The sequence below is a fragment of the Phyllobates terribilis genome, unplaced genomic scaffold (genome assembly GCF_046119375.1).
Source record: "Phyllobates terribilis strain yellow unplaced genomic scaffold, ASM4611937v1 Scaffold_1__5_contigs__length_1240528914, whole genome shotgun sequence".
Lineage (NCBI taxonomy): Eukaryota > Metazoa > Chordata > Amphibia > Anura > Dendrobatidae > Phyllobates > Phyllobates terribilis.
This window is the reverse complement of record NW_027362761.1, coordinates 382,949,260-382,966,474: the sequence shown is the minus strand read 5'-3', so window position 1 is coordinate 382,966,474 and position 17,215 is coordinate 382,949,260. Positions and strand designations below refer to the sequence as shown.

Below are 17,215 nucleotides of genomic sequence, written 5' to 3'. Positions count from 1 at the left end.
TATATCCTTGCACATCTAATAACATACTAAAGAGAGACAAAAACTCAAGCAAGCTGAAGTGTGGGATTCATGCGGAAATTCAGCTGCGTGAAAGCTTGAATAAACAATGATCGTGGGAATGTACCCTAAAAGTAGAGTAATACTCTGCCAACATTATTCCCAGCAGTGACCTCAGAGTCAGAGATGCATCCAGAGTCTTCCCCATGCTGTTCCCATTACATTTGAGCGCTGATTCCATCCATTTCAGCGACTCTCCTGTCCTCCCCACCCTCCTGTTAGAGTCTTCAGGAAAAATGCTTGAGTTTCCCATTGACTTCCATTATACTCGATACTCGAGTCAAGCCCATCCGAGTGTCTGACCTGCTCGATTCGAGGACCGAGCACTCAAGCATTTTAGTGCTCGCTTATCACTATTCATGATACCTGGATAAATATGTTAGTAAATTTCCAGTCACATAAAACACTGACTATAATAGTTTATTATAAAAAGGTAAAATTCTACAAAGGCCTTGTTTACTACTAGAGCAATTCATTTAGCATTGTATTATAGGAAAAAAAAACATCTGCAGATTTCTTGGAGTTGGAGTGCAATTTTTGGTGTTCATGTGGGGCTCATAGCTCATCCCTTGGTGTTTTCAGTGGGTAATGCTGGAATTCCTTTGGCACCTCTTCTCCTTTTTGAGATTTTTTGTAAAATCCTGCTTCATCCAGTATTGCACTAATTTCATCAGCTGTTTTTTCCTTAATTCTGGTCGTCTAGAAAATATACTCAAGAGTTTGTAATAATGAAATGGAGTTAGAAAAAAAATGCTATCAGTAAGATAAACATTTTTATATGAATTTATGTGTCACAAACTAATAACAATTTGATTATGAGTAGTGATGAGCAATTGTGCTCTGTTAACCCTTTCGGCGAGCATGATCTGGTGCTTGCCGAGTATTTGCGGGGGGGTTGAATGTTATGTTTGAGTCATTCCATGTGCATGATTTGCGACTGTTTGGCTATGTAGCATTTTTGCGGCATTTTTACGGCCACGAAAGCGCTTGTAAAACCGTCTGCCAAGCAAAGCAATGTGAATTCGGATGTGCTGTGCACATGATGCGCTAATTAGCGCGCCGAATTCGCATTGCGTTGCAAAACTCAGCATGACCATTTCTACAGCGATTACACCGCAAATTCGCAGCCATTGAGGAACATTGAAAGGCAGCAAACCTGCAGGTATATGTGGATTTGCTGCGTTTCAATTAAATTCAATGGCCGCGAATTTGCGGCGTAATCGCGGTGTGTGTGGTACCCAGGATGAAGAGGAGACTACAACTCCTCTTCATCCCGGCTACCATGCGGTGAAAAAAAGAAATAAAAAAGTTAAAAATAAAAAAAACCTGTATACTCACCTCTCCGGTCTCCTCCCGGCGGCATCCTCTCTTCTCGGTGTCCCGCGGTGTACTTGCAGGACCTGCAGTGACGTAATTTAATCAGCTGATGGTCACGCGACTGCTGACGTCAGCGGTCAGGTGATGGTCGCGTGACCATCAGCAGACTAAAATACGTCACCGCAGGTCCTGCCAGTACACCGGGGGACGCCGAGGAGAAAGGATTGCCGCCGGGAGGAGACTGGAGAGGTGAGTATACAGGTTTTTTTATTTTTAACTTTTTAATTCTTTTTTTACTATAGATTCAGCATTTAAAGCATCTAAGTTGGTCACACAATATAAATCCATGCCAGTTGCATGGATTTATATTGTGTGACCAACTTGTCAAGCACTTTTCCAAGTGATGCTCAAAATCACTTGGAAAAGTGCTTGAAAAAAAGCATGTGAAAACACATGTAAAAAACGCTGAAAAAACGCTTCTCTCTGGCAGAAAAAACGCATGTAAATCTGCATGCATTTTTTTCTGCCAGAGAGAGGCAAAAACGCTCTGCATCAAATCTGCTACGTGGGCACTTAGCCTTTGACAGCTTTAATACATGTGAGGAATGCCTAAGAAGCAAGCATTCCTCAAATGTATTAAGCTGTCAAACAGTCGCAAATCATGCATATGGAGTGACTCACACATAACATTCGAGCACCCCGCATGCTCGTAAATCTCGAGTAAGAAGCATGCTCGCTCATCACTAATTATGAGCTTTAAATTATCTCCACATCGATCTGACAGTTTATTATATGCCTGAAAATAAACATTGATCATTTTTGTATAACATCAAGTAGCCAACAAGAAAATTGGGCTGCCACTACTTGGACAGTTATAATTAGAAACACTTTGGTTCATGTAAAAAAACAACTACAAAGTAACATTTCAAGAGAAACCAATACACTACATGATACTGCAGGGTCTACGGAGCTAGTGAATACCACAGGGAATGTTAGTGCTCCTAAAATTCCTATGTCATGTCCCACCTGTCTGGCCCTGTACTAGATATTAGAACTCGCTCACACGAGTGTATAAGACAGCCGAGTGCTATTTGATGTTTTATTGCATAGCACTCGGCCCAATGTTATACTATGGGGCAGTGCTGTCTGTGATTATTTTCTCATGCCGATTCGGCATGAGAAAACAATCGCAGCAAGCTGCGAGTGGTTCCAATATTCAGATCACGCACACCCATACAAGTCTATGGGTGCGTGTGAAACATCATCCTACATCTCCTTCATCATCTCTGTCTACTATGGTACCCATGTTCTCCATTCCACTAATGACCTAAGACTAACATCCTCTATAATCCAATCCTCCCACTCCTGTCTTCAGGGCTTCTCTTGTGCTGCACCAGCTCTCTGGAAAGCGCTACCCAGGACAATTCGGTTAATTCTCTGTATCCATAGTTTTAAGTGTACTCTAAATACACATTTCTTTAGACTGGTACAACCCCTGGCAAAAATTATGGAATCACCAGGCTCGGCGGATGTTCATTCAGTTGTTTAATGTTGTTGAAAAAAAGCAGATCACAGACATGGCACAAAACTAAAGTAATTTTCAAATGGCAACTTTAGGGCTTTAAGAAACACTAAAAGAAATCAAGATAAAAAAAGTGTTACTCAGTAAGTGTAATTTTTTTCAGACCAAGCAGAGGGAAAAAATTATGGAATCACTCAATTCTGAGGAAAAAATTATGGAATCACCCTGTAAATTTTCATTTCCAAAACTAACACCTGCATCAAATTAGATCTGCTCGTTAGTCTGCATCTAAAAACGAGTGATCACACCTTGGAGAGCTGTTGCACCAAGTGGACTGACATGAATTATGGCTCCAACACGAGAGATGTCCATTGAAACAAAGGAGAGGATTATCAAACTCTTAAAAGAAGGTAAATCATCACGCAATGTTGCAAAAGATGTTGGTTGTTCACAGTCAGATGTGTCTAAAATCTGGACCAAATACAAACAACATGGGAACGTTTTTAAAGGCAAACATACTGGTAGACCAAGGACGACGTCAAGACCGGAAACTTAAAGCAATATGTCTCCAAAACAGGAAGTGCACAACAAAACAAATGAGGAACGAATGGGAGGAAACTGGAGTCAATGTCTGTGACCGAACTGTAAGAAACCGCCTAAAGGAAATGGGATTTACATACAGAAAAGCTAAACATAAGCCATCATTAACACCTAAACAGAAAAAAACAAGGTTACAATGGGCTAAGGAAAAGCAATCGTGGACTGTGGATGACTGGATGAAAGTCATATTCAGTGATGAATCGCGAATCTGCATTGGGCAAGGTGATGATGCTGGAACTTTTGTTTGGTGCCATTCCAATGAGATTTATAAAGATGACTGCATGAAGAGAACATGCAAATTACAACAGTCATTGATGATATGGGGCTGCATGTCAGGTAAAGGCACTGGGGAGATGGCTGTCATTACATCTTCAATAAATGCCCAAGTTTACATTGATATTTGGACAGTTTTCTTATCCCATCAATTGAAAGGATGTTTGGGGATGATGACATCATTTTTCAAGATGATAATGCATCCTGCCATAGAGCAAAAACTGTGAAAAAATTCCTTGAAAGAAGACACATAAGGTCAATGTCTTGGCCTGCAAATAGTCCGGATCTCAATCCAATTGAAAATATTTGGTAGAAGTTGAAGAAAATGGTGTGCAGTATGGGGGGGTGGGAACCTGTGCGCAGTATATGGGGGGGTGTCCTGTGTGCAGTATAGGGGGGGTGACCTGTGTGCAGTGTAGGGGGGTGGACCTGGATGGGGACCTGTGCGCAGGATGGGGGACATGTCTGCAATATGGGGACCTGGATGGGGGACATGTCTGCAATATGGGGACCTGGATGGGGGACATGTCTGCAATATGGGGACCTGGATGGGGGACATGTCTGCAATATGGGGACCTGGATGGGGGACATGTCTGCAATATGGGAACCTGGATGGGGGACATGTCTGCAATATGGGGACCTGGATGGGGGACATGTCTGCAATATGGGGACCTGGATGGGGGACATGTCTGCAATATGGGGACCTGGATGGGGGACATTACGACAAGAATGGGACCAGGATGGGGATGTTACTTCAAGATGAGGACCAGGATGGGGCCATATCTACAATATGGGAACCTGGCTGGGGATATACCTATAATATGGGGACCTGGATGGGGCACATTACTACAAGATAGGGACCAGCATGGGGCATTACTACAATATAGGGACCAGCATGGGGCATTATTACAAGATAGGGACCAGCATGGGACATTACTACAAGATAGGGACCAGCATGGGACATTACTACAAGATGAGAACCAGCTCAAAAGGTGTATAGAAAAAAAAATGGTATCACTAAAAATGTCACTTTGTCCTGCAAATAATGCGGCCCCCCAAATTAAATGTTTTTCCGTGTGCGGCCCATATACCCATCTGAGTTTGAGATCCCCGATTTAAGGGAATGAAAATTCAAAGTTTGAAAATTGCGAAATTTTCTAAATTTTGGCCAAATTTCCGTATTTTTCACAAATAAACGCAAGTCATATTGAAGAATTTTTACCACTATCATGAAGTACAATATGTCACACAAAACAGTCTCAGAATCAGTGGGATCCGTTGAGGCGTTCCAGAGTTATTACCTCATAAAGTGACAGTGGTCAGAATTTTAAAAATTGGCCTTGTCATTAATGTGCAAACCACCCTCGGGGGAAAAGGGGTTAAATGAATTGATCCAAACCCTCAGAAAAAAATGGTGAAATTCCAGGTTGTGTTAGGAAAACATTAATAATGCCAAGAGGGGTGAATACTTTTGTAACCCATTTAACTATTTCCTGTTCTCCCTTCCTAACCTTTCCTCAGAATTTAGTCCCTCCTAACATTTGTTTCCACACGTTCCATGCTCTAAGTCACACTTTGTATCTCTACTTATACACATACTGGCTGGTAACCAGTTAATACAGCGTTATTTGAATGCCCCTATTTATTATATTTCACTCTATTTAAGGCTGGACCAAAAATTATTATTAACATCGGTATTTGATTGGTCAAAATTCAGTGAGTAGAAACTTAACCTAATAAGCAGATAAGGTATTAGTACTTCCCTAATTACATTTATCACATGTAATCACTGATATACAAACCTTAAGAACCTCATTTTTATAGTTGTAGAAAATGATCTGAGGTTCAATATCATCATTGGAATCATACACAAGGTTATGGCTGTAAAAATGTTATGTTAAAGAAAACACACTTTCTGCTGTAAAGGCAATGTTCATAGCAAATGTTTTAGCCCCTGAACATATTTTAAGATTTTACTCGAAAGAATTGAGAATAATATAACCACAGGTTGGGTGCCTGTATGTTATAGATATTTGTTTGAAAGTTGCTTACCTTATATATCAGTGAAAAACAACACAATTTAAAGGGAATCTGTTATAAGGTTTTGCTACCTCATCTGAGAGCAGCATGATGTAGTCAAAGAACCCTGAATCCAACAATATATCACTTAGATTACTGGGTGCAGCAGTTCATACACAATCAGAGTTCTTAGATTTAGCAATTAAGCAGAGCTGAGAAAGCTAGCCCCGCCCACACCAAGCTTACAGTGTACATAATCTATAGACAGTGAGCTGCTTATCATAGAAGGGGCAGAGTGGTACTAGGATGCATGCACTGCTGTAGCTGATGTTGTCCAGACATTGATAATCACAAGTTGATAAAACCTTCAACATAAGTAAACACAGCACACAGCTGGACATGTGGCACATTTTTGAAATCTGTGTTTTAACCCCTACCTCATGATGTCCTCAGATTTCATAGCAAAAACCCGCTGATAGATTCCCTTTAATTAATTACAAAAAGTTGCACTTAGGAAAATCATTTAAAATTCACTCTAATTATTGCATTTACAAATTGGTCCAGAAATATCTGGATAGGGATCAAATCTTTGTGATTTGGGCTCTGCATGCCACTATTTTTTATTTCAAATGAAACAACTGAGATGAAATTGAAGTGTAGACTTTCAGGTTTAATTAAACTGGTTGAACAAAAGTATCCTGTGATATGTTTAAGAATTGCAACCATTTTTCCACAAAGCCTCCTCATTTCAGCGGTTTAAAAGTAATTGGACAAATTAACTTTATCATAAATAAAATGTTCATTTTTAATACTTTATAGAAAATCCATTGCAGGAAAAGACTGCCTGAAGTCTGAAAGCCATGGACGTCACCAAACGCTGCGTTTCCTCCTTTGTGATGCTTTGCCTGGTCTTTACTACAGCTGACCAGTTTTTGCTTGTTTGTGGGTCTTTCTGCCTTAAGTTTTGTCTTAAGCATGTGAAATGTACAGTATGCTCAACGGGGTTCAGGTCTGGTGACTGACTGGGCCATTGCTGAATATTCCACTTTTTGCCTTACAAAAACTCTTGGTTTGCTTTCGCAGTATTTTTTGGGTCATTCTCTATCTGTACTGTGAAGCATTGTCCAATCAAACTTACTGCATTTGGTTGAATCTGAGCAGAAAGTATCGACCTGTTCACTTCAGAATTCATCTGGCTGCTTCTGTCTTCAATCACATGATATATAAATAGCAGTGACCAGTGCCATTGGAAGCCATACAGAGGATGTGGTGTGATTTGGATCATGAGCTGTTCCAAGCCTTCTTCATACTTTTTCTTCCCATCATTCTGGTACAGGTTGATCTTAGTTTCCTCTGTTCAAGGAATGCTTTTTCAGATCTGGGCTGGCTTCTTTAGATGTTTTTTGGCAAAGTCTAATCTGGCCTTTTTATTTTTAAGGCTCATTAACCCCTCTACGATATTGGATGTATTGGTACATCAAAGGTTGCCTCCCCCTGTTTGGTGCAGACTCCGACGATGAACCCTCATCTTTTCCGGCACATGAGAGCTGATCTAATCAGCTGTCATGTGCCCCTAACAGCCACGTGTGGAATTTAACATGTTAAATGCCGCTGTCAAACTCCGACAGTGGCATTTAACATGCACATTCCAGAAGCTCGTCATAAGACTCAAGACTCATCCATCGGTGCACCCGTCACATGATCGCGGATTGCCGATGAGTTGGCATGACAATCCTGGATCATAGCCAATCTGCAATGAGCGCCGCCTAGCGGTCAGCGCTCATAGCAGATGAGCATTTCTGCAACACATAGCAGCGCTGAAGCCCTGCTATGTGTTGCACAGGCGATCAGATGATCGTAGCTTCTAGTCTCTCATGGAGACTATTGACGCATGTGAAAAGTGAAAAAAAAGTTTTTAAAATATTTAAAAAATAAGAAAATATAAAAGTTCAAATCACCCCCCTTTCTCCCCATTCAAAATAAAACAATCAAAAATACACATATTTGGTATGGCCACTTTCAGAAATGCCTGATCTATCAAAATATAAAAAGAAATAATCCATTCGGTAAGCAGCATATCTACACCAAAATGGTATAAATAAAAATGTCAGCTCGACGCACAAAAAATAAGCCTTCACCCAGCCCAAGATCCCGAAAAATGGGGACGCTATGGGTCTCAGAAAACGGTGCCATTTTTTTCTTTTCGACAAATTTTGGAAGAGAAGCAAAAAACGGAAACGGAAAAACGCAAAGTGGTAAAGGGGTTAGTGGTTTTCACCTTGTGGTAAACCCTCTGTATTTTCTCTCATGAAGTCTTCCCTTTATGATAGACTTAGATACTGAAATACCAACTTCCTTTTAGAGTGTTTGTCATGCGTCTGGGTTTGAATCCTTGAGCCTGTGCTTTGTGGTCAGCTTCTCTGTCCACCAAGCGACAGCAGATAACCTTTTCTTTGGGTGTTTAGTTTCAGTCTTTTTAGGGTAAGGCTGTGAGCCCACAATGCGTTTTTTAAGAGTTTCCGCTGCAGCAAAAACGCTGCAGAAACGCTTAAAAAACGCATGGTAGAAGGCCTGCCATGTTCCCCAATGATAATCCGCATGTGCTGTGCACATGCTGTGGAAATTTCCTCTGCGGATTATCATTGCGGAAAAAAACGCAGCACTACCAATTATTTTGCGGAAGTGCTGCGTTTTCGCCGCCATTGACTTGCATTAGACCGCATGGATTATTCATCACTGTATATGTAGATGCACATTCCATGCGTTCTAATGTGCGGATGGTACCCAGGTCTAGAGGAGAGGAGACTCTCCTCCAGACCCGGGTACCATAGAAAACTGTAAAAAAAAGAATAAAATAAAAAATAAATATATACTTACCTTCTGGCGGCCCCCGCTCTCCTTCTCTTCACTTGCCGGCAGTTTGCGATGTACTAACGGACCTGCGCTGACGTCATAGTCATGTGATGGGTCACGCGACGCTGACGTCGGCAGGTCCTTCAGTGTACCGCGATCCGCCGGCAGCCGGGACGGTGAAGCAAGACAGCGCGGGCCATCGGAAGGTAAGTATAGATTTATTTTTCAATTTTTGACATTCTCTCGGGTGACACTATATACAGTAAATCCATGCTGTTTGCATGGATTTATATAGTGTGACCAAGTTGACAAGCACTTTCAAAGTGATGCTAAAATTGCTTGGAAAGCACCTGTCAACCCGCATGCGGAAATGCAAGTGAAGAACGTTTCACTTCCGCATGTCCCTGGCAGGAAAACGCATGTACAATCCGCATGCGTTTTTTTCTGCCAGGGAGATGCAGAAATGCTCAGGAAAAAATCCTGAGCATTTCTGCATCGTGGGCACATAGCCTAACAGAAGTTTTCATTTACTCATTTGTTTGCCCTAACACCTTTCAGATGTGGCTTTATATACTTTTCCCCTGCTGGTATTTCCTGTTGGTGATAGTCTCATTTGGATGTTCCACCATACAGCAGTAGTTTAAGCCAGTCAGTGAAAGACCAGCTAGGGTTTATCTCTCTGCTGTTTATATTCTTTACCCTGCACCTATCTTCTGTTTCTTTTTAGGAAGTAGGTGGCATATTTCTAACTGTATGTACTTAATACTTTATTTTGTTTATCGTAATTTGTTTTACTGACTCTGGGATCTCTTTCTAGTTCAGCACACTTTCCCTTCTGTAGGTAATTGCACTCTGCTCTGTTTTCTGGTTCTTTAGGAGGAATGTGAAGTGCTCAACGGCATTTCAGGCAGCACAGGTCCGAGTTGCCATCGTCTACTCTGTGGTTAGGGCTATCTCAGGTCATGTGGAAACCACAAGGGACTGCGGGGTCAGGATCTCTAGTCTGTACAGGAAGCGGCAGGATCAGTTGAAGTTTTAAGTGTATTACCTATTTTCCCGGGTGCTACACTATCATAACAGTGTTCTTCACTTGGATGGATGTTGTAAAGGGGTTTTTCTTCACTATGGAAAGGATTCTGTGATCATCCATCACTGTTGTCTTGCATGGACGTAGAGGCTTTTTTGAGTTCCCAAGCTCACCAGTGCGCTCAATTTTTGCAGAATGTACTAAACTGTTGATTTGGAAACTCCTAACATTTCTGCTATCTCTCTGATTTATTTCTTCTTGTATATTCAGCCTAATGATGATCTGTTTCTCTACCATTAAGACCTCCTTTTACCACATGTTGTGGGTTCACAGCAACAGCTTAAAAAAGCAAATGACACACCTGAAATCAGCTCCAAACCTTTTACCTGCTTAATTGATGATCGATAAACAAGGGATTAGCCCATGCAGCCCATTACAGAGCTTTTGAGATAATTGTCCAATTACTTTTGGTGCCTTTAAAAAGAGGCAACTACATATTAAAGAGTTGTAATTCTTAAACCCTTATGCCAATTAGATTGCAAATACCCTCAAATTAAAGCTGAGAGTCTGCACTTTAAGCTCATATTGATTATATAACTGTATACTGAATGTGTTTTGATAAATAGCTAAATGCCAAAACTTGTGTCACTGTTCAAATATCTAACTGTACGTATTGTTAATATGTTGCATCTTGAGATGTAAAATGAGTAATGGGTTACAGATATAATTTAAAATAAAAGGATACTATAGTCCAAAGATGTCCAGCATGAATTTGTAGAGTCCCGGTTTGCTCTTTATAGCACATCCTACGACACTTGGCGCCTGTGAATGAAAAGTACAGCAAGAAAAATATAAACTAAGTGTTACTAAGTTTGAACAATACTGATTTGTAAAATGTACTGAAAATTTTAACTGTATGCTAATAATGGAAAGATTCTTGGTTGCTTGTCAATAGGTTTGTGCAAGATTTTTTTCAGGAACAGTGCCACTCTTGTCTATGATCTGTGAATGGTATTGGTAATGAGCTTTAATCCATGAACAAGTTCTATTTCTTGAAAAATGGAGGCACCGTTGTATAATCCTACACAACCACATAAGGGATTCCTCACAACTGACTTTAAAAAATGGTAAATCACACAAAAACTAGGAATCAAATTATTTTTGATTGCATTATTCACTCTCGGGGTGTTTTCTTTTTCCGCTGTATGACATTGACCAATCATATGCAGAAGTTGTGTTGCAAAGAAAAAAAAAGAACATGCCCGGAGAGAAAGTTAGTCCTGGCTTTCTGTATGAGGGACATGTACTAAAACACAATCATATTCTCCTCACTGAAATCACTGCTGGAATCTACAGTGATTACATTATGGGGAGAGGAGTGAATAGTAGAACAGAGCTTTGTTTTTCAGTACAAACACCTTTGCATTTGTACCACTCATCTCAGGGCATTGTCAGTGAGGGGGGATGGGGAGTCGAGCAGAGCTGCCAACATTGTGGAATGGGAGCTGGAGTTGCAGAGGTGTCTATGATAACACACAGATCTGCTCTACTCTCTTCTCCTGCTTGTAATCACAGTAGATGCCTGCAGTGAGAGCAGAGCAGACCTATGTGCCTTTACAGGTCTTCCTTATCGTACAAAGAAAGCCTCATCTCTTTCCTGCATCTTGTCTCCTGCCTTTGATTGGTCAGTGTCATACACGTGAAAATATGAATGCCCCCAGAGAAGAATCTATGCTAATGCACCCTTATTTAAATTGAAATTAAGCATATGAACTTTACAAGCTAATATCTCCATAACAGAGAAATTAAAGGAAAAAAACTGTTTTATTCAGCTCTGCAGTCACTACTCCATGATGTGGCCAATTTAACATGGTTTAAACAGGCAGAGAAACAAGGCTTCTAGCAAATGACATTTCTCCCTTTCGGTGCTGGATTCACAGCTACACAGCTGTGTAATTCTGTATATTCTCCTCAATGCCGCTGCTTCTGTCTGTGTGCTACACAGCAAAGTAAGAGGCCTCTGATGAAGAATTTTGTGAAACATGCATCGTGGCACTCCATTGTGATCCACTTCTCATGTGTGCTTAGCTCTCTACTACCAACTAATACTTGTTTCTATGTTAACTGGATGAATATATTAAGCCTATTTTATGGCCAGCTATTTGGTAATGGGGATTTCCCTGTTGGTTCACCAACCAATACGTGCTTTTTTGTCTACTGTATTGAAGAATATATTTTATTCATTCCTGTCATTATTTTGGTTCCATACTTTGTATTGGTTTCTCTATAGCAGAAGAAGAGCAGGAATCATCTCTCTGTGCACTCTGTATAGAAACATTAGCAGCTAATCTCCATCTACCAGTTTAGAAAGAACGGAAAAGTAGAGAGAGCATGCAGAGAGGAAAACTGATGAAAATGGAAGATATACTGTAAGTCATATAATGGTTAGAAATTATTATTATAGCGCCCTTAATTCCATGGCGCTTTACATGTGAAAAAGGGGTATACATAGCAAACAACAAGTACAATAGTTTGAACAAAAACAAGACACCGACTGGTACAGGAGGACAGAGGACCCTGCCTGCGAAATAGTGTTATTCACCATGTATATACACATGATATTTTATTCTGAAAAGTCACCATAAATGACAGGTACACTTGAAAAATTACTGAGTTTTTTTCCATGTTTTCAGTGGAAAGCGGTCAACCATGAGCTGTCACCTGCTAATTGCTGAATGGATGAATGACGGCTGCCCAAAAAAAGTCTGAGTAGGGCTAACAGTAAAGTGGCATACTGCTTAGTACTGTGGATAATTTGACCAAGCAATCTCAGGTCTAATAATTTAAGATTCTCAGCAGTCAGATATCAGACATAGATGACATACAATATCAATATGACACCAATAATTACCCTGAAATTATTTCCCTTAAGGAAACCATAATCCTTTAAGGAAACCCATTAGAAATGATTGACAGTCACTGCTTATAAAACCACATAGAAAATGTCTATGTCTAGTATAGTGTTATGGGGAGCATTCTTCTTATGAATATAATAATAATAGTAAGTCCACTGTAGTTTATCTTTGTGGTTATTTAAGCTTCACTATTATTACATATAAGTTGCATAAATGAATTGCCAATTTACATTGATTAAATCGACAATGTGTATGGGGTGCTCTTAAGAGAAGAATCCTTGCCTATTGTATATATTCCATGTATTCTTGGACTACTATTCCACTCCTGATATCAGCAGGTCTTATTACTAGCTTCCCACTGGTTTTAATGTCCCTAAATGCCTGTTTCTCATATCTCGAAAGATTATTTGTATTATTATTCTCGTTCTTAGTATTGTAGCAGTTAAATTCTTCTGACAATATATCATAAAAAATTACTAGCTTATGTCCCTGCTCTCTTAAAGCTAAAAATAAAAGCAAAAAAACAACACAAATAAAAACACCACATATATTTTTTTTACATACTCTTGAAGAAAGTCCCCTAATTTTACAGATTGTTGACAGCCCTTAATATACACTGCTCAAAAAAATAAAGGGAACACTTAAACAACAGAATATAACTCCAAGTAAATCAAATTTCTGTGAAATCAAACTGTCCACTTAGGAAGCCACACTGATTGACAATCAATTTCACATTATGCAAATGGAATAGACAATAGATGGAAATTATTGGCAATTATCAAGACACACTCAATAAAGGAGTGGTTCTGCAGGTGGGGACCACAGACCACATCCCAGTACCAATGCTTTCTGGCTGATGTTTTGGTCACTTTTGAATGTTGGTTGTGCTTTCACACTCGTGGTAGCATGAGACGGACTCTACAACCCACAGAAGTTTCTCAGGTAGTGCAGCTCATCCAGGATGGCACATCAATGCGAGCTGTGGCAAGAAGGTTTGCTGTGTCTGTCAACATAGTGTCCAGAGGCTGAAGGCGCTACCAGGAGACAGGCCAGTACACCAGGAGACGTGGAGGGGGCCGTAGGAGGGCAACAATTCAGCAGCAGGACTGCTACCTCCGCCTTTGTGCAAGGAGGAACAGGAGGAGCACTGCCAGAGCCCTGCAAAATGGCCTCCAGCAGGCCACAAATGTGCATGTATCTGCACAAACGGTTAGAAACCAACACCATGAGGGTGGTATGAGGGCCCGACGTCCACAGATGGGGGTTGTGCTCACAGCCCAACACCGTGCAGGACGCTTTGCATTTTCCACAGAACACCAGGATTGGCAAAGTCGCCACTGGCGCCCTGTGCTCTTCACGGATGAAAGCAGGTTCACACTGAGCACATGTGACAGACGTGACAGAGTCTGGAGACGCCATGGAGAGTGATCTGCTGCCTGCAACATCCTTCAACATGACCGGTTTGGCAGTGGGTCAGTAATGGTGTGGGGTGGCATTTCTTTGGAGGGCCGCACAGCCCTCCATGTGCTCGCCAGAGGTAGCCTAACTGCCATTAGGTACCGAGATGAGATCCTCAGAACCCTTGTGAGACCATATGCTTGTGTGGTTGGCCCTGGGTTCCTCCTAATGCAGGACAATGCCAGACCTCATGTGGCTGGAGTGTGTCAGCAGTTCCTTCCTGCAAGATGAAGGCATTGAAGCTATGGACTGGCCCGCCCGTTCCCCAGACCTGAATCCGATTGAGCACATCTGGGACATCATGTCTCGCTCCATTCACCAACGTCACGTTGCACCACAGACTGTCCAGGAGTTGGTTGATGCTTTAGTCCAGATCTTGGAGGAGATCCCACAGGAGACCATCCGCAACCTCATCAGGAGCATGCCCAGGCATTGTAGGGAGGTCATACAGGCAAGTGGAGGCCACACACAATACTAAGCCTCATTTTGACTTGTTTTAAGGACATTACATCAAAGTTGGATCAGCCTGTAAGGTGTTTTTCCACTTTAATTTTGGGGGTGACTCCAAATCCAGGCCTCCATTGGTTAATAAATTTGATTTCCATTGATGATTTTTGTGTGATTTTGTTGTCAGCACATTCAACTTTGTACAGAACAAAGTATTCAATGAGAAAATTTAATTCATTCAAATCTAAGATGTGTTATTTGAGTGTTCCCTTTATTTTTTTGAGCAGTGTAGTTCATACTTGTAGACTGATTTCTTTTGCATACTGAATTTTTTTGGGAATAAAATGTAAAAAAATGTATAGAGTTGTATCAAGTCAAAATTGTTTACATGATTCAAAGGTTTCCACAGCAAAACTCATGAAGGGATTTAAAGATGTCCGATCAACGTTCAGCACAATACATGGGAGATCAATTCATGGTAGGATCCATCTAGAGATTGGTATCTCAGCCTGCTGTGACTCGCGCCCAGATGTCATGTTTGAGTGCTCCAGCCTTTTATGCACTGCAGTCTATAGTCTTATATGAGAATCAGTGTCAGGGTCATAGCCTTCTTGTTGTTATTGCTGCTTCAATGTATCTAATACCACAATAAGACTCAGGCTACAGGCTGACTTTGGTCATAACACTAGCCAGATGAACAAAATTTGCTAGGTGTAGCAGCTATATCGCAGATGTCATAAAAAATACAACTAGTTCAGATTTTTTTTGCCAATTGCATGTTGTGGTCATGGCACCCTAGGGGTCACAATGTGACTGACTCCATTCACTTGTATAATACTGTGATGTAGCTGCTACACTTAGTGATCTTTGGCTGCGCAACTTGAGTTGCCGTGCAACCCTAGCCTAAATCAGATTATCAATTTATCAACGATATCTACATCCATGGCTGGCATCACCACCCGGCGCACCCGGGCAAATGCTGGGGCCCTGAGCAAGTGTGTGTAGCGTCGGCGTCCCTGCCTCCTGCCAGACAGGGACGCCGTTCCCCTCACCTCTCCGCTCCGAGCCCGGCGGCTTCCTCCCGCTCTGCTGGCAGCGCGCGCTGCTTCCCGGCCTCTGTGCTTAGGGCGCGCGCGCTCCCCCTCTCTTAAAGGGGCCACGCGCGCCGTCCTAAGGAGTCCCCGGCCAATGGCCGGAGGACCTCACCATATATAAGGCACCTCCTCCAAAATGGAGGTGCCCGAGCAATGTTGTTGCAAAGCCTTTCAACTCTGCTTCAGCCCTCAGATCCCGTTACCAGATACCTGCCAGTTACCTGCCAGTTCTCTGCTTGATACCTACCTTATTCCTGTCTATCTGCTTGCATTCCTGCGGTCCGACAGTCTGCCTTCCAACACCTGTCAGTCTGTCTATGGATCTGCCCGCCCGCTCACCTGGGAGCGCTCACCTGCTACCTGCCTGCTAGCCTACCTGGAGGCTCTGCCGTCACTTGCCGTGACCACCTGCCTGTCCAGAGACTCTTGCCCGCTCACCTGGGAGCGCTCACCTGCTACCTGCCTGCTAGCCTACCTGGAGGCTCTGCCGTCACTTGCCGTGACCACCTGCCTGTCCAGAGACTCTTGCCCGCTCACCTGGGAGCGCTCACCTGCTACCTGCCTGCTAGCCTACCTGGAGGCTCTGCCGTCACTTGCCGTGACCACCTGCCTGTCCAGAGACTCTTGCCCGCTCACCTGGGAGCGCTCACCTGCTACCTGCCTGCTAGCCTATCTAGAGATTCTTTCCCTGCTGTCACTTGCCGTGACCACCTGCCTGTCTAGAGACTCTTATCCTGCTGTCACTTGCCGTGACCATCCGCCTGTCAAGAGACTGTCCCCGTCACTTGCCGTGACCTCCTGCCCTTTTACCCAGAGACTGTCTCTGTCACTTGCCGTGACTACCTGCCCTTCTACCCAGAGACTGTCCCTGTCACTTGCCGTGACTACCTGCCCGCCTTCCCTGAGAGCCACCCGCTTACTTACAAGGACTGCCCCTTTGTATAGTTGCTCTGAGGTTCCACCTCCCAGACCCGTTACAGTTTGCTCGGGCCATGGAACCCGGTGGCACCCAAGCTCCCTCGCTCTCGGACCTATGTCATGAACTTTCCCGTCAGAGGTCTCAACAGGAGTCCATCCTGAGCCACCTGCGTAGTGTTAACTCCCGCCTGGACACACTGACTACCTCTTCGGGACCTGCTTCCAGTCGCACGACTCCTACCCCGGCAGCGTCGCTGCCCATCAATTCCATGGCATCTCTTCCCGGTCCCCGCCTCACCGCCCCGCCTCGTTTTGGCGGAGATCCCGGTCAGGCACGGGGCTTCATTAACCTGTGCACTCTGCACTTCGAACTGTTGGCATACCAGTTTTCCACCGACCGAGCCAAAGTAGCCTTCATCATGTCCCATCTCACGGGGGAGGCGCTGGCTTGGCTAAATCCTCTATGGGAGAGAGGAGACCCCCTGTTGTCCAACCTGCCAGCCTTTCTCACGGCTTTCCGGAAGGTCTTCGACGAACCAGGACGGAAGACCTCATCCACCTCATCTCTGCTACGCCTCCGCCAAGGAAGTCTCACCGTGGGCCAATATGCCATACGGTTCCGTACCCTTGCTTCGGAGCTTGCCTGGGATAACGACGCCCTGGTGTCCGTCTTCTGGGAGGGTCTGTCCGGCCGTATTAAAGATGAACTCGCCGG

At 42.9% G+C, this 17,215-nt stretch overlaps 1 protein-coding gene across 1 annotated transcript in view; it reads right to left on the bottom strand.

The window, feature by feature from the left end:
- Positions 1-457: 457 nt before the first annotated feature.
- Positions 458-17,215, bottom strand: part of LOC141167406 (selenoprotein M-like) — a 63,888-nt gene continuing 47,130 nt past the window's right edge. The window contains exons 2-4 of the mRNA XM_073654816.1: positions 10,414-10,490; positions 5,572-5,650; positions 458-756 (exon numbers count right to left, since the gene is read on the bottom strand). Coding sequence (XP_073510917.1) covers positions 613-756; positions 5,572-5,650; positions 10,414-10,490 — 300 coding nt within the window. The 3' untranslated portion in view covers positions 458-612. The remainder of the gene's footprint in view (positions 757-5,571; positions 5,651-10,413; positions 10,491-17,215) is intronic.